General features: G+C 48.2%; 2 protein-coding genes and 1 long non-coding RNA gene across 4 annotated transcripts in view; 1 reads left to right on the plus strand and 2 right to left on the minus strand.

Moving 5' to 3' along the window:
* The window catches only part of LOC144178565 (uncharacterized), a 66,021-nt gene extending 43,964 nt beyond the window's left edge, over positions 1-22,057 (plus strand). The window contains exons 2-3 of the long non-coding RNA XR_013324022.1: positions 10,729-10,807; positions 21,959-22,057. This is a non-coding gene — a long non-coding RNA (uncharacterized LOC144178565). The remainder of the gene's footprint in view (positions 1-10,728; positions 10,808-21,958) is intronic.
* Positions 2,322-22,057, minus strand: part of LOC144178562 (uncharacterized) — a 35,957-nt gene continuing 16,221 nt past the window's right edge. For both annotated transcript variants that reach the window (XM_077706503.1, XM_077706502.1), the window contains 5 exons: positions 10,336-10,490; positions 9,664-9,742; positions 8,582-8,750; positions 6,532-6,694; positions 2,322-3,633 (listed from right to left, as the gene is read on the minus strand). In XM_077706503.1, coding sequence (XP_077562629.1) covers positions 3,449-3,633; positions 6,532-6,694; positions 8,582-8,750; positions 9,664-9,742; positions 10,336-10,490 — 751 coding nt within the window. In that variant the 3' untranslated portion in view covers positions 2,322-3,448. The remainder of the gene's footprint in view (positions 3,634-6,531; positions 6,695-8,581; positions 8,751-9,663; positions 9,743-10,335; positions 10,491-22,057) is intronic.
* LOC144178564 (uncharacterized) lies at positions 15,825-19,677 on the minus strand. The gene is made up of 3 exons (XM_077706505.1): positions 19,478-19,677; positions 18,741-18,834; positions 15,825-18,292 (listed from the first exon to the last, which is right to left on the minus strand). Exons 1-3 carry the CDS (start codon positions 19,628-19,630, stop codon positions 15,915-15,917), a joined length of 2,625 nt encoding a protein of 874 aa, XP_077562631.1. The 5' UTR covers positions 19,631-19,677; the 3' UTR covers positions 15,825-15,914.

Consider the following 22,057-nt stretch of genomic DNA (forward strand, 5'->3'; position numbering starts at 1 on the left):
AGCAAGTGATGCGTTATTCACTGAGAAATTGAGCAATTTAAGTTAAAATTTTGTTTCTCTCGCGAAATCGTGCGCTTCGGGTCGTCAGCCATGACGCCACAAGGAAGGGTCTTCAAGCGAAATTTAAGTACGTTGTTCGATGTCCAGCGGACTGCAGAGCCTTGTTTACTGGTATCACTACTAGATGGCGCCACCATATATACTGCTCCGCGCAGCCTTCCGCCTTTGCTTTGTTTTTGACCGGATTTGCGCCTGGCTTGTTCTTGTTACTCTAAGTAGTAATTGTTCTGTGAAACATGGGGTATTTTCGACAAACAGGGTCTGGTAAGACAATGTCGCTCACACCAATCAGCCAGTGTCCTCTGTGACAACCTCAAAGCGCCGCCCTGCTGTGCAGCTACCACAAGCATAGGGCGCGCAGTTCCAACAGCAGTACGCTCTGGTACTTCTTTGCTTACATGTACTTTCTCGTAGCTTCCGTTGTTTACCCAACTATTCTTACTGCAATAAAATGAATATGCATTACAGTTAAGCGAAAATAGCTCGTTCTGCAAGCTTATAAGCCCTGCCTAACAACTTGCGTTTGCTTTCGCCGGCCTCAGCAAATCGTACGGCGGTGCATATGACGTCATACGTTCTAGTGCGCGAAATGAGCTATAGTCGCATGCCCATTTCCTTTTTTTCGAATTATATAGCTTATTTGAGCGATGTTTACGTTGAAAGTGGTGTCAGTATGATTCTAAGGAGGCACTCTTTCGAATGAACCAAACTTGTAAGGGGCTTAGTGTATAGGAGTGCGCCTGAAGCATTTATCGACAATTCCCACTTTGGAGATACTGCTTTTTTCTTCTGCCTGGAAGGCCTTCGTACTGAGTTCGTCATTCCACAGTATAGACAGCCGCACATACGAGAAGGGCGGGTAGTACCGGTAAAAGGTAATCTGAGATACAAACTTACCGATTGGTCTCACGCCCTTCCTGGCTAAACCTTTTAAAAAGATAAGGAATCCGATTCTTTACCAGGGTTTTCTTAATATCTTTGAACTGAAGAAACCAATTTTGCACTCAATATCTTTATTGGTTAATGCATGGTCGTGATCTTGGTGCACAACTTAGTACGGTCTTACCTGATGCCGTCACGAGCACGGCTTGCTTAGCTAGACTACGGCGTGCGTACACGCCCGCCATTGTAAGCACTGCAGTACGAAAGCGGGCCTTTTGTTCTGTCCCCCGATTGTAGGTTTAAGTAGTACGCTTCCACATAGCGCAAACCAAGGGCCGCTGATAACAAGGGCTCCAAGTGATATCGCCACCTTGCCGCCCCCCAGCCCCCACCCATCTTCCGGGTACAAAAACAACCTGCACGGAAAACAATTTGGACAGAAACACCCCACTGGAAATTGTCACATAGTGCGTAGCATTCATATTAGGGGCTCGGGATGTCGGCGTCTCATGTTGTCGTCGTCTCATGGCGTCGTCGTTTCATGTAGCCATGGTACTAAAACAACGGGACCCTAGTTTTCCAACACATCGCGTTAGAACGTAACGCGTACATAAAAGAACGCACCGAGACACTCGTTTTCCCACGTCTCGCGCTAGAACGTTTTGTGCTTCAAAGACACGAGACTTAAGCAAAGCTGTATACCTCTACCCTCTCCCCCCCCCCCCCAACGGTTTCATCTCCATGGGCAAAAACGCCAAGGCGCCAAGAATGCACTTTATACACTGCATGCTTCTCCCCTCCCTAGGTTTCACGTTAGTGGAGATGGCCCAGGATTTCTTTTAATCATCTTCATCGCGCTTTCGTTTCAACCGAACGGCAGTAGATGACTGGATCTGTGCGTTTTCAACTAGCCTAACGCAGTTAACTCCGGTCGAGCCGATAGCGCCAGACAACTTCCTTTGTTTCGGTTTGGTGCCGCTCGCGACAACGAGAGGCAGAATGATTAGGATTTATTTTTGCTCTGCTTTTATCTCACTTCTCTTCGACGCGGTTCTTTTAGTTCAGTCAGTGTGCTTCCGGTGTTTCTTTTTTGTTGTTGTGCTTGGCGCCGATCGAGACAGCGGGATGCAGAATCGGTATCCTTTGTTTTTGTTCTACTTTGATCGCAACTCCTTTCGACGCCATTTTTTAAGAAACCGAGACAGAGTTCTTTTCTTCGTGCTTTGTTTTTGTTGTGCTCTTGAGTTTCGCACTACCAACGGTTACGCTGACCCGCTCATGGAAACACGAACTCCTCGTGTTTACGGTTGTCTAGGGGAAAAAAAGCTACGAAAATGAATTCCGTACTGCAAGCTGTCAATTCACGTTTGCACGTCATTTTATACAAACATTCAAAAGGAACAAATGCTATAAACAGTAAGCACACGAGCCAACTCCCATGGCAGTGGCAGTCCTAGACTCCTGAAGAAACAGAATAAAACAAATTTCATATTAGGTGTTTTAGGTAGAAGTGTTGTTCCTCTGACCATTTCGTAGGGAAAAAGAAATCTCAGTTAATTCACAAGTCACTCATCAGACTGCCTGCTAAAATAAGTGTTGCAAAATATGTTGGCACAGCACAATGCGGAAAGACGGAATAGAAAAGTTTAAGCCTTAGCTTGCACAACGATGAATGAATGAACTTCGTTTCTCCATGCCAACAACTACAAAAAAAAAAAAAAACCTAGGTGTCGGCATTTTTTCCGCATTTCTGAACAAATAAATGGCATTTTTTGGTGGCAAATTTGCGCCTGATGTCTTCAGAACAAGCGCGGTTTAAATTTGGAGATATTTTAGGCTGAAGAAGTGGCCCGGCGCTTAGAAAGAGCGCGAAGAAATATCACTGCTAGCTGTCCTTACTAACCGTCACCATCAAGGTAAAACGACACCCTGATTTTTTTATTTTTTCGCTGATATTTATTTCTCGTCAAGGGCCTGACTGCCTGATTCTTCTTACCAAGATAACCTTTTTTATGCGGGCCTGAGGCAAACGTTTCACCCCGCCTTTCTTTTTTTCTACAGTTTATGACCTCTCCTGCCATGTACATAGAGTTTTTTCTTGACCTTGGTCGTTTATTCATCCTGTTCTCGTTGCTCATATTATTACCTGCCGTCGGAGCTTTTTTGCTGCAGTGTTTCTAGTGACGGGCTCCATAACGTTTTCACTATACCGTTCACCCATTACGTCGCCAATTTACTACATATATAAGTCTTTGTGTCTGCCGTCTAACCCTAGACAGTGCACTTGAAATGGAGCCTTTTTTTGTTGTTGTCACCACCTAACACTCCTCAACGTTGGTAAAACCTGAAAAACTTGCCGATGCTGACTCTCAAAGCGATAACAATCTAACATGTTCCAGCGTTCTCCAGCACAGGAGGCTGTAACAATCACAAGTGTTCATAGTTCCGCGTCGTCGTCACAACATCGCCTGTACTGGGCATGTCGTCCGGTCAGAATACAACTGCTTCAGAAGTCTGGAGGCATGTTGTCGTCGCCTTGGAGTGAACCGGCCTTCTTCGACTTCTTCTTTCCTCTGAGTTTCACAACCGTGCACGCCGAAAGTCCGAAGCAAAGAGACATCAGCAGAAATACGAGCGCCACTCCCGCGGCGAAGCCCGTAGCTCTGAGGCACACCAAGTTGCCGCTCGCGTCTGAAAGAGAACGGGAATATATTAAGTGCAATGCACTTCTTAAGCGACCCTGAACCTGCGTCCACCGGCGATGTCCGCGCACGTGGAGATGGGCGCGCGCAGCCTGGCCGTTGACATGGCACATACCCACGTGGGGGATTGGCCAGGAATCTCCTCGTCTTCCTTGGCAACGGGGGGAGATGGGCGCGCGCTGCCTGGCCGCTGACATGGCACATACCCATGTGGGGGATTGGCCAAGAATCGGGCGTGAGAACGGCTAATGCACCTGCTTAAAGCAATCAAGTACAACGACAACACAAATAGGTGTCTGTGAATAAATGCATCTTTCTTTCTTTGTAGTTGTGTGTGTGTGTGTGTGATCTCTCTTTCGCGAACATTACCGAACCGCGCAAATTGAACTCGTGCATTCGCACTTTCACATTCTTCCCCTCGGGGAAATGCGGGGAATTTTTTATTGAAAGCAGGATGTCAGCTTTACGTCATTCTTCCAACAGGAATCAACTTAGTTTCTCCTCCCGTGAAAACCGGTAGTATTGGAAGCAAGTTTTTTTATGCTAGAAGCATAATAAAATGTCTTTTCAACAACTAAATATTCCAAGAACTCACTTTACGTCCAGCAGGCTCAAAGAGAGATAGAGAAAGGAAGGATGGAAAGGCCGGGAGGTTAACCAGGTGTAAAGCCCGGTTTGCTACCCTGCACTGGGGGAATGGGGTTCAGGGGATAACAGAGAGGGCAAAGTAAATAGTAAAGCAAAGGCTCAAAAGTGACCCACAAAACAAAACACAAACAAACCCAATGCCTTGCTCGCGGCAATATCTAAAGGCAGCTGGACATTGTTGACAACCACTTGAATAATAGGTTCAGCATAAAAACCAATCACCCGCCGCGGTGGCTCAGTGACTAAGGCCTTGTGCTGCTGAGCACGAGGACGCGGGTTCGATTCCCGGCCGCGGCGGCCGCCTTTCTGATAGAGGCGAAAAGCAAAAACGCCCGTGTGTACGATATTTCGGCGCACGTTAAGATCCCCAGGTGGTCAAAATTAATCCGGAGCCCTCCACTACGGCACGCCTCATCGCCTGCGTTGCGTCGGCACGTTAAACCCTACAATGAATCAATAAAAATCAATCAATCGTGTTTCTTTACGTACCCAGGAACAACAATGAGGCCCCTTAGTGCTGATACACTAAGGATGAAAGGTAGGCGTCGGTAGGATTTTGTCTTGAAGGGGGGGGGGGGGGGAGGGGGGGGCAAACCGTTGCATCTAGCGTCCCTAAATAAGCGAGTACCGCCACTTCGTGCACCCGGTAGCGTCTGGGGGCTATTTTGTTTCTGGCTTGCAGTGTTGCCATCTCTCCCAACGAAACCGCCACCGGTTGTGACGGGCAGAGTGTGACTGGCCACTCGAGCGTCCGCGCAGCAGAGAGAGAGAAAGAGAGAGAGTGGAAAGTCGCCCAGAAACAAAATGGCTGCGCCCATATGTAAACAAATATCACGTTGTGCCGACCGGCAAATGAAAATCCTGGCGGCACATAACAATGATAGAAAAGAGTGCGCTAGTTGCATCGCGGCGGAAAGGGCAGAGGAGGGGGGCAAGTGCTGGTGTGTTTTGGGGGGGCGGGGGGTGGGGTGGAGGAGGTGCGCAAGGGCGTCTTTTGCACCTCCCTGCCGGCGCCTATGGATGCAGGTACAAAATGGCACCGGGTTAACGAACGCACACGAAGACAATGCATTGGAAAAGAGATTATACAAGGGACTTATGCACGACAAAATAATAATAAAAATGTGCTCGTATACATTTTTTTTTCTTCTATTTCCCCTCCTAAGGACTGAATAATTTGAGGCGCTAAACAACGGGGAGCAGGAGAAACGTGCAGACACAGACAAGGCGCCACGTCCAACTAAACTTTATTAGTGAAAAACCCTAGGTTAAATACACTGTTTTGACGTCATGAAAACGTCACACCCACAATGTGTGCAAACATACACGTGTCCATCTAAGTACTCGAGTTCTTTGGGTGATAATGCGACCGACGGTGTACTGATGCACTTGTTTCCCGCCTTATGAATGAAGTACGCCTCCACAATCTCTCTTTCTTGCTTATCTCCAACCCATTTTAAAAACGTGGCCTGTTTGAAGAGCGGAGTGCAGTTTGTACCTTGCAGAGTGCACCTTTTGCAGTACTCAGCCATGTGACCACCAGCGTTGTTCTTTACTGCCCAGCGCTCTCTCGTTGAAACATCTGCCTGTTTGGCCAATTGTATAAGAAGTTGTTACAACTCATGGGAATATCATTGGCAACTTCCATGGTGCATTCTATGTAAAATTCACCGTGATGTTTGGAGCACGATTGCCACTTCCCTTGCGTCATTCATAACAACATCGTTGTTTAGCGCCTCAAATTATTCCGCATGTTCAACCAACTAGCCCTGGTCAGGCTTTTGTGGACCTCTCAAAGCTCCACGCCATCTTCGTAACAAAGCGTCAGATTCGCTCACTGGCACAGAACGGGACTCAATCCGAGAAGCTAGTTTACCGGGTTGAATACACAGACACCGCTTCTGCCGTGTACTTGCCTTTGACGTAAACGGGGCGTGAAACTGAAAATCGCTTTGCCCACGCTATACGAGGCCGTTTTATTCCATGCGTGCAGCTTGCGAATACGATCGAAACAAAAGGGTAAGCACCTAAGCACGAACCGGAAGCGAAGAGGAGATGACCGCGAAAGTGTAGCCCGGTTAGCCGTCGTGCTGCTAAACGCCACCAGACGCCTAACAAAAAAACGAAAGCGAGCAAGTGAGCGAAAGGAAATGCAGCAGTGGGGAAAGAGGCCGGTAGTGCAGTCAGTTCTCACTGGTCCATTGAGATTTGTGGGCAAAGGGAGCGTAGCACGCATTACCGGCGTACGGAAGAGTGCTGCCCTGCGTGTCCGCAGGGTCCGTGTGGAGCACCTCGAGGGCTTGGAACAGGTTGAGCGTCTCGAACGGCGTGGCCGAGTCGTTGCCCTCCAAGGCGGGCGTGGCCGACCTCTTCCGGAGCTGGTGCCACGAGCACTGTTGCGTCTGCGTACGCGAGGAAAGGCACAGCGAGGCAAGAGTCGCATGAATTTGGAGCATCGACTGACCACGTGAAACATACGCGCAGCGTGGGCCACGTCCATCAATCAACACGTCGGCCCAGTTAAGGACGTCCCAGGGGTGCTTCCTCCTGTTATTTTGTACATATAGTCACAAAGGATGTGCCATTTCCCGCAGAGTCGTGCCAAAACGGGAGGGGAAGGGGGGGGGGGGGGACGTCACCTTGTCAGTTTTTTTTTTAGCCTTTTTGACGTTCCTCTCGATAACTGTATAGTCACTCCTGTACATGTTGTCGCAATAAACTTCCAATTTTCAACTTTCAACAGCCCGCGTTCCGATTTTCGGGGAAGGTTCCCTTAGTTGTGGGTTGATTTGAAGCCGTATATCACCGCGAAAAAGTGTGTCGCAATAAAAACTGCCGCAACAGCTGTGTTCAAAAATTCACATTACTAAGAAGTGGCTAAGAGACCCGCCACGGTGGCTCAGTGGCTAAGGCGTTGCGCTGCTGAGCACGAGGTCGCGGGTTCGATTCCCGGCCGCGGCGGCCGCTTTTCCGATGGAGGCGAAAAGCAAAAACGCCTGTGTGTACAAGATTTCGGCGCCTGTTAAAGATCCCCAGGTGGGCAAAATTAATCCGGAGTCCTCCACTACGGCGCGCCTCATCGCCTTCGTTGCGTCGGCGCGTCAAACCCCACAATCAATCAAGAAGTGGCTAAGAAGTGTCAGTTGTCGGCCAGTTTTTCAAAGACGATTGCAATCCACGGGAGACAGCTCAGCATCGCCCGCCCGCCCCCCCCACCGGCCCATAAAAACAATGTCGCCGTAAGAGTCTACAAACTCGATGCAAACAAAAAAACGTTCCCAGAGACAAGCACGGGTGGAAAGCATAATATGTGCCAAAATTTTGTAGTGTACATAGGGGCAACCTTTCTACGGCACATTAGGGCAATATACATGTAAACGAGCGTATTAGTTTCTTTATAAAAAAATCTAATTGAATTCATTTCCACGAAAACAAATTTGAAACTACCGTATCTAGGTTAAAAAAACTGCGTCGAAAAGAGAACTAAAAAAAATTCAAACGCGGCTTTTGCAAAATCTGGCACCGCTGACGTCACCTGCAGGCGAAGGACTTATTCACAAGAACTTACAAAAGCTTCTTATACAGAGTGCCCGCAGAATGTCTCACACGGCTGCGCGAAGTGGGTCCCCAGCACTATCCATATATGGGCTGTAACAGAGATGAGCTAGCTTATCACGTTGCCGGCCCGTAGCGAGCCGTACAATAATAATTTACGTGGCGATGTTTATTACATTTGTGACATACACGGCCTTTTACTGTATCGCCCCAGAGTAGTTTTTTGGGGTGCCACAGGGACTCAAGGCTAAGCTGTCCTTTGAGACATCTTTTTCTGCCGGCCTCCGGCATTGTGTAATTTGTATATGACGTCAATAAATTTCATTGTTCATTTTAATATCGTTGACCGTTTTTGCCACTTTTCACCGGTGATTACTTTTGTAGCTTTTCAAATACACCACTAATTAATTATGTCCTCTCTCTCACCGAGGTCTTTTTTCTATTTCGACCAGAAAACTAATGCGGACCAAACCGGCATGTATACTAAGACTCATATTACCGCGCGTGCCTTTGGAGTGCTCGTAATAGCTCTTCAGAGGCGCTGGGAGTGAAAGTGAGGGCGTTTACCCTTAGGACGACGCTACGTCACTCGAGCACCGGAAAGTTTACACCGCTCTTACGCGCGCGTCCCCGTTTTAAACTGTCTGTTGGCCCGGAAAAGCTGTGACCAGCGCGGTTATTGTGTGCAGACAAGTGACCCAAGCCGGCGGTGGTACGAGCGAGCGTTTGCGCACCGGACACGAGCTGTGGCACATGTGTACGTCGCACTCGATGTACAGGGCCCGGCTCCCCGTGAAGCGGAAGGCCTTGAGGAAGGCAAACAGCGCCACCTCTTGACCCCCTTCCGGACGACTGGAATGCGAACCGCGGAAGGCACTCAGCAACCGATCTTGCAAACTGCACCTGCGTGAGAAGAACACGCTTATATCAAAGGCAAGATGAAAACGACGCACACTTGGTGGCATCACCTGGAGGAGCGAAGCTGGCAACGGCTATAAATACTGCAATATTTGCGCAATAGCGACGTCCTCCAGGGTATTTGACTAGGTGGAATTTACGTTGGCGTCACAGCTACCGTCGAGCTGCTTTAAGCGCTTGCTGGAGCAAACAATCAAGACGGGACGACACGGAATGCCGTAAGATCCGGCTTCAAAAGAAAGTGGGACACTTCCGTAAAACGGCAGTGGTTTTAGATGTCGTTCAGGCGTCTGTGTGATGAGGATTCGAACAATAGCCTACAGAAATACCCGCTCAACTGCGAGCCCATTTATTACCTGAGCCTACAGCAGAACAGAGCTTCAATAGAATGAACTGCACAAATGCAACAAATTCCAATTTATATGAATAAAATTATTAATTACCATTTGTGGCAAATAAACGTTTATATTACTACTACTACTGTTCAATTAAACTAAACCTGTCTGAGTGAACTGCGTGAAATGTTCTTGTATAATTCACCTGAGTGCAGTTTCACTTCAACAAATTTCTTTGACATTCCGAAATTCGGCAAGCTGAATCTCTGCTCATCCAGAAATATTTCCCTGTCAGATCGGTTAAGCCGGGACATTAAACAGGCAGCCAAGGTGCGAGACATTTAATTTTGCAATTAAGTTTAGCAACACCTGATGTAAGCAAAGACACGCAAAAAAAATATTTCACTCCTTTCTTTTTGCGCCACTTGAAATTAGAATTGAATGGCGGATGGGAGGAATTCGCAGTTAGGGTGTGTTATGCTGCGCTGTGTTGATGCCTGCGAGATAATTCTCTTTTCTTTTTTAAACCAGAGAGCACCGTTAAAGTAGGGTACTACACTTACCCGTGAACATCTACGAGTTGAAGCTTCTGGTCTGCTCCGTTATGAGCCACACAATTGCTCACCAGAATGTCGACATCACCTGCAAACGAGGCCAGAAGTACTATGTAAACGACAATGCCTGCGTTTAACGTTCATCTTGTAAAACATTCTAACGAACAGGTAAGTTACGCCTCTAAACTCGCGCTACAAAATAAGTAATATAAAGTGCCTGCTAGTTCGGATAGTCGCAAATGTAAAAGGCAAAATGGTGGTATGACAGAGAACCATGGGTTATTTGTCAGAAGCAATTCACCACGACACCTCGTCATTCTCACCCAAAACAATTTTAGGCCCTTAAAACACTACATCAGCCCAATGTTATGCCTTAAGCCTTCTATTGACATTTATTTTATATCTTTATTCTATCTATATTTTTCCCAGAATCATTTTCTCGTTTCAGTGGGCTTAGTAAACAAAGAATTGGCCCCTGTTTATTAGCTTGACATAATTCTACCACCACAATTCTGCACTACAATATAGACGATATGGTATGAGTCTGTCAACACTCAAACACACCCCAGACTCCCTGCACGTAACTAACTTCAGGTGCTAACTATTTCGCGCGCCGCCAATTATCTGGTCTTACCGCTGCAGTGCATAGCAGCTGGAGGTTGGCGAGTGACAAAAACTCACGCAGCACGCTGGTCATGGTGATGACGAGCGTAAGCGGGTCCCCGACGGTGACGGGTCCCTGAGCCCGGGGCCCCGAGAGCCCGTAGCCGAGCCGGACCTCCATGCTACACTGTGGGGGCGGCAACGTGAACACCACCGCCGTGCCTGTGTTCACCCTGCACGCCAAGTCAGAAGATGAAGCATAACTGCGCTCTAATCTCGGCATGAACCAATAGTTTGATGCACTAACCCCATTACGTGGCTTGCGGAATAAAATATGAGCAGCAAGTTAAAGAAATGGTTTAGTAGCAACTTTTCTTAAGCAGTCACCGGTCTTGCGATTTATAATGCTACCAGCTCTTTTTAAAACTTGTCGCCAGGAATAAACTTAGTTTAAAATTACACGCTGTGCAGGAGGGTGCAGCCGTCGTCACGGACGTCTCCGATTGACTTCAGCTCTTCCGGCAATGTTATCTTGGGCACCTGGCGGCAGGTATGGGCATGAGCTGCTCTCGACAACTCGTCACCGCGTTCAGAATGCAGGCCCCAAATCCCCCCAACGGTTTTCCCCAATTTTGGGGATGCGGGCCACAAAATTTCTCCATCGGCTGCATTATAGCCTTAGCACTTTGTCTGCCCCGAAATGTTCGCCTTCGGCTTGGTCAGTATTCACTGGCGTCACCAGTCTTTTTATTGAGGAAAGGGGGGGGGGGTCTTTAACGTTTTGTCGGAGGTTGAGACGGAGAAACATGCGCTGCGAGGCTTTCACCCCAGCACCAGTACACTCTTAGCCAAAATGGGAGAAAATAAGACTAACTGCAGCAATTACGCCTCACGAGGAACATTTAGTCCCCAAAAGACCAAACGCGCCAAGATTAGGGCCGTGTGCAAAATGAAGGGACCAAACGTTGGTCCCTCGACGCGAATGGGACCAACGGAAAGACTAACAGCGCTCTTTGCTCCCGCAACGTTGCTGTTGCTCCCCCTGGCGGGGGCCCTCCGCCTTGTTTCTACTTGTTCGGCGGCCAGCGGGGACGGACGTGCGAAAGGTGAGCTGCGGCGGCGACCGCTTTTCCCCATTCGCCCTTTTTTTGAAGTTCGTGAGCTTGCATCGTAGCGTCAGAGTGCCAGCTATTTTTTAAAACCAACACCAGTCGATTCGCTGTGCGTTACTGACGACGGCGACCTAATTTTTATTTGTTTCGGTCAATATTTACCCTATTTTTTGCTTAACCCTAAAATAGTAAAAATGCAATTTCTCTTTAAAGGGGTCCTGAAAGGCCTTCCGCCGATGCATGGATGTACATGTAACCAAATAAAGTAATGTATTAGCAATCTCCTCCTGCAAGAATTTTGTTAAAGCGATGAGTATTAGCTGAGAAATCGTAAATCAAAAACCGCGAATTATCGTCGCGCCGTATTTCCTCCTCCTTTCAACTGTTTCTTCGCTGTTGGCCTCCCCTCCCATGATGCTCCGCTCCTCAGCGGTGACGTACTTCCGCTATTGCGCTCCCACAGACTGCCGTCTGCTACGGGCCAGCTCTTTCGGCTTTTTCATCTCTGTAGACACAATGGACACAGGCTGGAAAAGCGAACGAATGACCTGGCCGCATGTGTGCGGCCTGGCCTTGCCCTTTCGCGGTGTACGTAGCTGCAGGGCTGCAGTTGGTATCGGCGGCGAACTCGCAGCCGCGTGGGGAGAATCGTGCGCTCGTTCCCTTTGGTGCACCGCGCACTGTTTATCCAAAAAGCGCGGTCTCAGATGTGGCCCCGCTGGTGCCGGGTGTTATTTTGCGGTGGTTGTAATTCCTACTACCGGCGGCATGTGAAAAAAGACATTTTCAACCGACACAGAACCCGTGCACAAAACGCGCCGGATCGGATCGCTTTATCAGCGGCGATGAACGTGAAGGCGAAGAGCAAACCAACGCTGCACTCGATCAGCGAGAACCCGTGTTCTGACAAGCTGCACCCATGTGTTGCATTCAACACTGACGGGAAAGCGTTTGTTTGCACTTGTTTGGATCGTCGTAAAATGTCCAAACACTCCGGCACTCCGCTAGCAGATCAGCCGGCGAGACATTTCGGAAAACATTTGACAGATGGCGCCGTATGCATTAGTGTGTCGCTACGCAAAACTGGTGAGACGCTCTACTAAAACTCCCATCGCGGTGTCACGTAGCGGGACGCAAAAATTTAGCGTTTAGCGTATGCAAGGGCCACAAACGCTGTACTAAAACTCTATTAGCAGCAAAATAGCGTGCGTATGTGAAACCGCTTGCGTTTACAAAGCTGCACGCCGAGCGCGTACGTTTCAAACCTAGTGACATCGTTTAAATACACTGGCAAACACAGTGTAACGTAGTCAGATATCAACCGTATGCTCAGGCGACAAGCAAGAGCTTGTTTTATGTGGGGCGGAGATTGCGCATAAAGGCCTGTTCGCACTTGCGACGAAAGCGAGTGAGAGGACGATCGTTTTTGTCGAATGGTCGGGACAAATTTTGGTTGCGCGACAGAATTCCCGTCGCTTTCGCTCGCTTTCGTCGCAAGCGGGAATGGAAAGTTCTGCCGCGCTGCCGTCTGCTACGCAACTCGGAGGTAACCGCGCGATCTGCTCGGGCCGGATGAACGCGCACACTCCCGCACGGCAGCGCCCCAAGCGGCAGACGGCCGCGTACATCGCTCCCGGCCACGGCCGGACTGGAGCAGCGGCGAGCGCGTACATCGCTCCCGGCCACGGCCGGACTGGAGCAGCGGCGAGCGCGCTCGCCGCTGCTCCAGTCCGGCCGTGTCTTGGCGCCCGCCTGGAGCCCGCCCTCGGCACACTAGCCAGTATATTTCAGGCACTATAATGGAGGAAAGATTTTTTGCTTCCGATGAACCTAGTTCTTTGCCCCTGTGTTTTTAAATACGTGAAGTGGTTAGCACGTCGTCCTCACGCAGCTCTGTATCGTCGTAGCATCGCTGATTGTCCGAACGAAGCTTGCAGCTAAGCCAATGCAGCGACCGAAGCTGTGTGTGTGTGTGTGCATCACCTCCTGTGTGTTGTGGACGCGTTCGTTTCGCGATGAAATGCGACATTGTACTTCTGCGGGTGGATAGTGCTTCCCATGGTCTGGATTATCTTTCTCGAACGACGTACCACTCAACCTCGCATGGGGTATGTGCAGTGTGCCTGGCTAAAAGCCTTCTCGCTTGCGCGCCAGAGTTGTGACTTGCTGCTCGTCCCCGCAAACCGGGTGTGAGGTGAGTGCCGTATTTACGACGGGCAGGAGGAGGCAACTCATCGTCTGTCAATCGCGGTTCAGACTTGCAACGCATGTTGTGACGTTGCGTTCGTTCGAAACGCATCTCTGGATTGTATTGAAGTTGAATAAAATGTACGCGTCAAACCCGGGCATTCGGCTCAGGGCGTTCTCTGCGATTGCACCAAAGAAGTGCCACGGGACTTTCTTTATGGTACGTACTCACGTAAGATAAAATCCACGTCGTGTTATGGCCGTGTTGCATTCAATACAAACGGTTAAGCGTTTGTTTACACTTGTTTCGTTTGTCGTAAAATGTCAAAGCACTCCGGCACTCCGCTGGCAGATCAGCCGGCGAGCCGACGCTGAGCAGACGACTCATCTCTTTGCCGGAAGTGCGTGAAAAAGCCGCCCAATAGCAGGATGTCTAGCTCATGACGAACATCTGGGAATCGATGATGTAGACATGTGAAGATGGCGGCGTCCAAAAACACGAAGGAAAGGGTGAGAAAAAAGCGACAAACTTTGCAACAAAAGTGTGAGCTTTCCGCTGCGCGTAAAAGAGTAATACTTGGCACAGGTGACGTTGGCGACCCAATCTAGCGATTGCGCTAGTTCATTTAGTGCGCTCAAAATGCCTTTCAGGGCCCCTTTAAGCAAGTGGCCCAACCGCATGAATAACCGCCCCAGCAGGAGCAGCGTACAAAAAGGAAGCTAACCGCTAACTTCTTTTCTGTTGAAATTGCAGTTTTAATACATTTATAGCCAGAAATGTCAAAGCGTGGTTAACACGTGGCCGAGAATCTTGAAGGGCTCTAACTTTTTAGGCAAACATATGAACACTAAAATAACAACATGGTGCTGTTAGGACACAAGAATTACTCGCAGACATATTAAATTTTAAATGAAAACGTGATATTTTAAGCAGGAAAATTACAAGAAGTCTGGCAGAACGCCGGAACTGCAACGGACGCGTACACTCTGAGGCTGAGTAGGGCAAAAATAGTTGCACCCTCGTAACCGCAACTACGTCCAGAATAAAACTAGACAAAAACGGTTAAAATCTGATGTAAATTGGCTGATAAGGCATTTTTTTCCATAATTTGCGGAACCCGAACTTGTAATCTGCCGGACCACAGCAGAACGGCAAAATGAAGTCTTCCTCGAAGGCGCGGTCTGACCGCCGTGATAAAAATCCTCTAACAAAATCGTAGAATCTTTATGTATCTCACGGCAAGTTTTTTTTTTTTTTTTTTTTTTGAGAATACAGTGTCATCTAATGGCCCCTTTTCCAGTACCGGCCCTCCTTGTGGCCGCCACGGCGAACCTAACTGGCAGTAACGCGCCCCCCCAAAATTGTTTGGCTTTCGGGGAATTCGTTCACGAAACATTCTCCTCCTGCAGTCCTTCCCGCACCTAGAGTAGGGTGCCTCGATGCGCGCCCGCTCCGCTGAGGGTGAGGACATCTGCGTCGTCTGCTAGCGCGGCCGCCATTTTCTTGCATCCGCTGGACGCGGGGCGCGCGTTCGCTGCGTGACGCGCCTTGATAGGTCTCGCTAACAGTGTCAGCTTGATTCGGCTTTACTTTTGATATGTATTCTTTTTCTAGGGTAGATAAACAGGAGAGTAATGTTTTGGTGATAGATTCGCTATTTCGAGATGATTAGCGAAGGTATAGCGAATATATTTTTTTTTACGATAGGTGACCACGGCGGGCAACTTCTCGCTGTCGTTGTTATACCGGCGCCGTGAACTTGCTGTCGTTGCGCCTACATCTGAACATAGGAGAAATATGCGAAGTACACGAAGGAAGTGTACTCAAGTACGAATGCTCGGCACACTTACGGCACTGAAACTATTATGCCGTACTTACATAGGATTGCCTGGCGCAAACTGTGTCATGCATGCACTCTGCAATCTAAATGTGATTGACCGATTGCTGAGGTTTCACGCGCCTACGCTACACAGGCGGTGAGGCGCGCCATATTTTGGGGCTCAGGATTAATTTTGACCCCCTAGGAATCTTTAATGTGCGCCGAAATGTCGAACACATGAGCGTTTTCTCTTTTCGTCTCCATCAGAAAAGCGGCCACCGCGGCCGAGAATTGAACCAGCGTCCTTGGGCTGCAATCTAAACATAAGGCTTATGTAGGAACAATCATTTAATACATTGAAGCACAAATACACTATGTACAAAATGATGACGAATAACATACTCCACTGCAGTTGCATAATACATTATGTACAAAATGATGACAAACACTTCACTGCAGACAGCTATTGATGATTACGCTCAAATGTTATTCATGCTAATGTGCATATATACAAAAAAGCTAATGCTGAATACAGTGTCTACGGAAGACTAACACCTGCACAAGTTTTGCTTCCATGACCTTCGGCACGTGTGACTGGGTACTGGCGTAGATGGATGCGTAGCCGCAGTCTTGCGTAGGTGGCTATTAGCATTTTGCATATTGCTTCCCTGTGGTCTGCGCAGGTATTCAGGCATGGCCGGTCGATCTTCGCTAGGTATTCTGTCAGCGATTTGAGCGGCGACTTCATCGTGTGTATACTGTTTGTACACCACGTGGTGACGCCCGTGAAGTGCTCCTCGTAGTTCTTCAGAGTGCGGATGACTTCATTGCTGGGATAGACCAAGTTGTGTCCGTCACTTACATACTCCTTCAGAACTGTTAAAGAGGCGTATTCATTGTTGGGTGCTCCAAGTAGGGCGTCCTTGCACTGTGAACAAGGCACGCACTTTAACACGCTTTTCAGAATGAAGCCTCCAAGGTAGTACAAAATGCAACATTCCGTTGAGGTTAGCCCTTCAAGGAACAAAACCTCAGAGTCGTCGATTTCTTCAGAAAAAGTTTCGGAGCACTGTTTCTTTGCTTGAGAGAGGAGGTCGACGAGGTACTCTCGATCGTCAAGCTCATAGCTTGTTGCTCGGGGTGTATGCAGGAACTGGCTCACACTCACGAGCCTGAGAGCACATTTCAAATCGTACGCCGTCGGCACTGGCTTCATTAGGCGGACGACAGAAAAAAGATTTTCAAGACAGTCTTGAAGTAGCCTGCTCGTTAGAAAAAACTCGTAGCGGTCATCGCCCAGGAAAACTTCTTGCAGGCGAAGGATAACTGTTGTCGAAATGAGGAGCCCGGCTTGGGATGGCTTCCATTGAGAAGTGGCGCCCATATGCATGCCTTGAATGGTTTCTACTGTAAGGCGCAAGGTTTTCAGAGCTGCATAATACTTTTCCATGTTTCGGTGACTTAAAGCTAAAGAGGGGTGGCGTGATGACATCAAGGCATACCACTTTGACACCAGATCCATGAACCATGCGGTCGTTTCGGCAGCTGCTTCGAGTTTCCCTTCTTTTACCCAAAATCGGATAGCAGGTGCAGCTTCTCGAAAGAATTGGAGAGCTATTCCAACCTTCATTTTTGTGAAGTGGCCATTGCTCACATGAACCTTCGATAAGGCAGGGGCTACTTTAAGTTCCCTCTCTGCGTCGAAGTCCACCACTGCCTTGATCAGTTTGACTTTCGGTGACGGGAGTTTGTTGTCGAGCACAGTGGCCTCGCTCAGTGTAAACTCTTCGGAGCTTAAAAGTTGCCCCCGCAAGTTCTTCAAAACATGTGCTGCATCAGCGGTGAAAAAAAGCTCTTTACCGTCCAAACATGGATGTGGTATGGAACGCACTGTTGTGGAATTTCTGTGGCTTGAAAACCCGAATTCTCGCCACATTCCTCGATTTGCTGATCCCATGTCACACGTGACTGCACGTACCCTGAGGGAAATCTGGTTACACCGCCGGACGATGTCGAGCACATAGTCTTTGAGCAAGGCACCGTCCACGTGTTTGCCAGTGAATTCATACCCGATGACCTGCTTCCACCGCTGATTTATCCCGCCCAACATGAACACCAGAGCCTTATTGGCGGGCTCGTCTGGCTTTGAAGGAAGTGTTGTACCCCCAAGGAGGATGTCTTCAGACCGATCCAGTTCAAACGCTGCAGCTATTTCCATCTCGTCTAAAAATAGCACACAGTCTTTTTCCACGTCTTCCATACTTTCAGCCTTGCACTTCATGACATCAAAAACTTCTTGGAGAATTCCTGGAAGAAATCTCAGTCCCTGGATCCTCCGCGCCAAAGTCCGGCTGGATGGAAGAGGGTAACCCAGCTTCCTCAATGTTTCGTAGCCGGTCGTTCCGCAAGCGAACTTAATTTGCAAACCTTGTTTAACTGTCTCCGCAGACCACGTATGACCCTGGGTGCTGTTCTTTGAAAGAGCAGAAATTTGATCTGCATTCAAAAAACGTGAATTTTTTGCGAAATTATCAGCCTTGTTTTCAAGCTTTTGAACTTGCTTTTTGAGGCTTTGAATTTCGTTCTTAGCCTTTGTGTGGTGTTCTTGAATCATGGCGTATCTTCTTTCTATGTCTGCCAACTGCTTTTTAAGCTCAGCACAATCCCTGTCCGTCTCACTAGCTGTGAGAGTTTCATTTGTCGAGTTCGGAATTCCGCCATTCAAAGCACCTGGACTGTCGAGTTGGAGGTTGTCCGATGACGTCTCTTGTGATGCTGTGCGAGTTGGCTCGAGGAGCATTTCCGCTGTCTCTCGTGTTGCGTGAGCTCCTTCAGTGGGGTTATCCACCTCTTCATTGGTGGATGTGGGTTCAGGCTGGGTTCTCTCTTTGGGTGGCTTTCGCTGCTTTGGAGCAACTGGAAGCAGAAAGATATGCAGACCAATGATAAAATTACGCACTAAGTTCAGGGAAACCGCGGTAATCAACACAAAGAACGAGCGGAAACAATGCACGACAAGAGTCTGAGCAATTACGCTTATAATAATTCACTAGAGTGAGCGATTGTGCCTTTTCAAGTGGAACTGGATTAAGTGGATGCGTGAGGTTAAGTTTGTTGCGTGGGCTGATCGACACTACAATTCAATAGGTGGAACTGACTCCCGATAAAAGCAGGAGAAGCAGCATAGATACATATATATACATACATGCAGGCACGCATAATGTGTTAAAGTCAAAATAAGTGAAGCATGCCAGACCAATGGCTCAAATGCCACTGAAACGTTTCCGAGCGGCCACCTCTGATTTGTTAAGTAATGTACGCGCTTATACAAAAACACGCAGTGAATCAAACGGCAAATGCCTACCTCTGAATGGGAAAAGCGTTGGCACAGCATTCGGCTTCAACTTCTTCCATCCATCTGCCCGGTTTCGTTCGAAACAGGGTTCTTCAAAGTGAGCCTGCACGAAAAATTGTCAATATAGGTGCCTTATTCTTCCGTGAAATAAGAATAAATGACGTTAAGCCAAGAAAATGGAACAAACTGGCATCGCGTATCGGCTCACATACGCACACATTCACAAAATAGAGGTGTAATTCAAACATTTCTTTTCACCTCCACGCGCTACTTTTATGACATGATAAGCGAGAATAAATGTCTTAAATATCATAATAATTTTCGTGCACAACAACATGTATAACAGACCTTCACTTGAGACAATGCGGAGAAACGCGAGCATAACGCGTCGCAGGCAGTTTTACGCTTCAGGATATATCATTCTACTGTCAAAAATGGGCTTTGGGTGATTAAGTGTGATGCGCCGGGATGGCGCTTCGGGACTGAGAAAGATCGCACACATTCTTACAACGCGCGCATTATTTCGTGATACAATCTGCAAAGCGCCGCACGTTTCATATCGGCCCCCCGCTTTAAGAGGCTACGTCCATTTGCTACAATCAAATATCAAAAGGCCGCAAAAGCATGATGAAACCTCCAACATAAACACATAAAACTGTACGTCTGGTATCTAGAAACAGTCACACCGACAAACTGACAATAGCCCCAAATGCACGTGGCACTGGTGAGAAGCCGCGGGTACTTACACTGCATATGCAGGAGTAGTTCGTCGCCTGCCACTTGTCCCGCTTTATCTTCACTGTCCACAGAAGCCGTCTTTTTGGGTCTCGCGGAAACGAAAACATCCTCCAACCATTTTTAGCGCTGTTTGAACACTGGGGAACGCAGCACCCAGGCATTCTGCAAAGCGACTGTGTGAAGAGTCCCGCTTTCCGCGCTCCTAGCGCTGGAGTCACCGGGAGGGGAATGCAAGAAAATGGCGGCGGCGCCTCCCGAGAACCGGTCTTGTCGGCGACGACCCCTTCAAAGAGTGGCACCACCCTCCGCGGAGCGGGCGCGCATCGAGGCACCCTAACCTAGAGTCACCCGCACCCACCCGTCACCCGTGCATTTCACATGAATTTCACAGTAGCAGGCGCACGCTCGCGTGACTCATCTAACGTGGCCGAAAGCTTCCTTCACTTTTTTTCATTTTCGTTGCTCCCTCACTGGTAGCCAAGCGCTCGCAGCGTGGTCAGCCTCAAACATTTTTGCCCCTTTTCTTTGAAAGCCTTTTTTTGTGTGCACGTACAAACTCACTGTGAACTGTCCGCAAAGAGGAAATAAAAACGTGCAGCCATAGCCACTCCCCATGCAGAAAGCTGAGAGGACGCCGTTTTGTTTGTTTCGCCCGAGGCTATTTCTTAAACATTGTTAAATTTATTAAACATTGAGAAAATTTGGATCTTAATACATTTTCGAAATAAAAGCGCATTCTTCGACACCGACATCACAGCCAGAAATCAATAATGACCTTGTTCTATACAAACCCGCACCATCAGCGCAGGAAAGCAGGTTTTCTTCCAATAAATAAATATTCCTTCTTGTTTTCTTTTTATTTTTGATTGCAGTCAAACCATTTTGATTTAGAGCTGGTGTTTACAGGAAGCGTCTCTTTCCCTACATGTCTTGTGAAAGAGAGGGAAGAGGCCCTTGTTTCGTGCTACGTAGGCCTCTGAGAATGATAGCGAACCTGCATGGGAGAAATGAGCAATCTTTCTATTTTCTGTTGCCCTTATACAGTGGTTCAATGCGTTGAGCGAGGGAGCATGAGTCCCCAGGTTCTATTCCTGGTTTGAGTGGCGTCTTTTCTGCTGGAGTCGGAAAAACAACAATGTCTGAGTTTCGCTTGTTAACTACCGTGGCCATGGTCTTAATTATTCCGTAGTCTTATACTCAGTGCGCTTCAGAGGCAACATTTGGCTGCACTACATAAAGCGTTGATTTTGCTTCTTTTTGCTTTTTGAGGTACTTTTTACGGATGCTTGTTAGGGCTGCTGGAAACTGCGTTTTTCTCAATTTTGCGTCCTACCATGAATAACACTTGTTTTGTTGCCCTATTTATTTCCTGCAGGAGCGTGACGACATACGCCCATTGCCGACAGCGTCACGGAGGATGGCTGTCTCCTCTCAACGGACAAGTACCTCAAGACAAGTGGAGCGCGCTTGCGCCAAGGACAGCAGCCATGTATACCCGGAATAGCCCAATACTGGGCGCATCGCCTCAATAAGGTGTGCCGTACAGGCCTTCGAAATAGAGACTCCAACGTCAAGATTAGAGTACGGTTTACTTTTTGTTGTGTATGTTGCTCACACAGTGTTTCAATAAAAAGCTTGAAAGTAACATTTCCTTTGTCGTGAGTACTTTGTCGTGAACAAGTGGCCAAGAAATACTGCTTCTGGTCTCTTGTGTTTACTCCTGTCTTCTGAATTGTCGGTCTAATGGAACGACAGTCACTCATGGAGTACTTGCCCGAGCCAGCACATCGTCTTTTAGTATGCACGGTTAATCCAGAGGGGAGCATTTGCAGGGATGAACATTTAGTCTTGAAAGCATCAATTGGTCTAGGGAGAGTAATGGGAAAGATTAACGATTGATACTCAGAGGACCAACGGTTGGTCTCCAGTCGACTAACAGGGGTGACTAACAGTTGATCTGCAAGGGACCAACAGTTAGTCTTTATGGCGGACCAACAGTTGAACCATCAAGGGACTAAGTGTAGAGGGACTAACAGTTGGTACCCTTGCCGTTAGTCCCAAAAAGGACTAATTCTAGTGGCAACGCAGTTAGTCCCCAAACGGACTAACGCCGATGCCCCGTTAGTCCTTTTTGGCTAAGAGTGTAGACTACGCTCGGGATAGCCGGACCATAAACATTTTGTGGGTGTCAGGCGCAACCCATCCCTGGCCAGTCCCCCCTGCCCTCTGGCTATACGGCGGTGGCCAGGCGAACAGCGAAAACACGTGACGTAGACGGCCGCGTGACATTTACAGGGGGTTAATCCAACCAGCTTTTAGACTCTAATGAACTCGATTATATTGAAGAACATCTATCGGAATATAGTATTACTCCAAGACTGATTGCAACTTCAGCGTGATTGTATACCGGGAAAATGAAATTCAAAAACGATTTAATCAATGGTAACAGTTTACCATTGGCTAAAGCTTTGTGGTTTCTGTCTTTGCAGGTGGTTGCGATATTACAAGAAGCGGAAGGTGTTGAAACGGATTATAAATGCAAAGCAACTTCTTTTTGAAAAAGTCGCAACCCCGGCAGCAGAGAGGCG

The sequence above is a fragment of the Haemaphysalis longicornis genome, unplaced genomic scaffold, assembly GCF_048455015.1.
Source record: "Haemaphysalis longicornis isolate Haplotype H1 unplaced genomic scaffold, Haemaphysalis longicornis Haplotype H1 scaffold_4, whole genome shotgun sequence".
Classification (NCBI taxonomy): Eukaryota; Metazoa; Arthropoda; class Arachnida; order Ixodida; family Ixodidae; genus Haemaphysalis; species Haemaphysalis longicornis.

Bases quoted from the DNA above. Each gene is read 5' to 3' on its own strand.
- LOC144178564 (XM_077706505.1), bottom strand. From the start codon at position 19,630: ATGCCTGGGTGCTGCGTTCCCCAGTGTTCAAACAGCGCTAAAAATGGT. The intron at 18,835-19,477 runs GTAAGTACCCGC...TTTTTCGTGCAG, and splicing joins ACTACTCCTGCATATGCAGT to GCTCACTTTGAAGAACCCTG. The intron at 18,293-18,740 runs GTAGGCATTTGC...TTCTGCTTCCAG, and splicing joins AACGCTTTTCCCATTCAGAG to TTGCTCCAAAGCAGCGAAAG.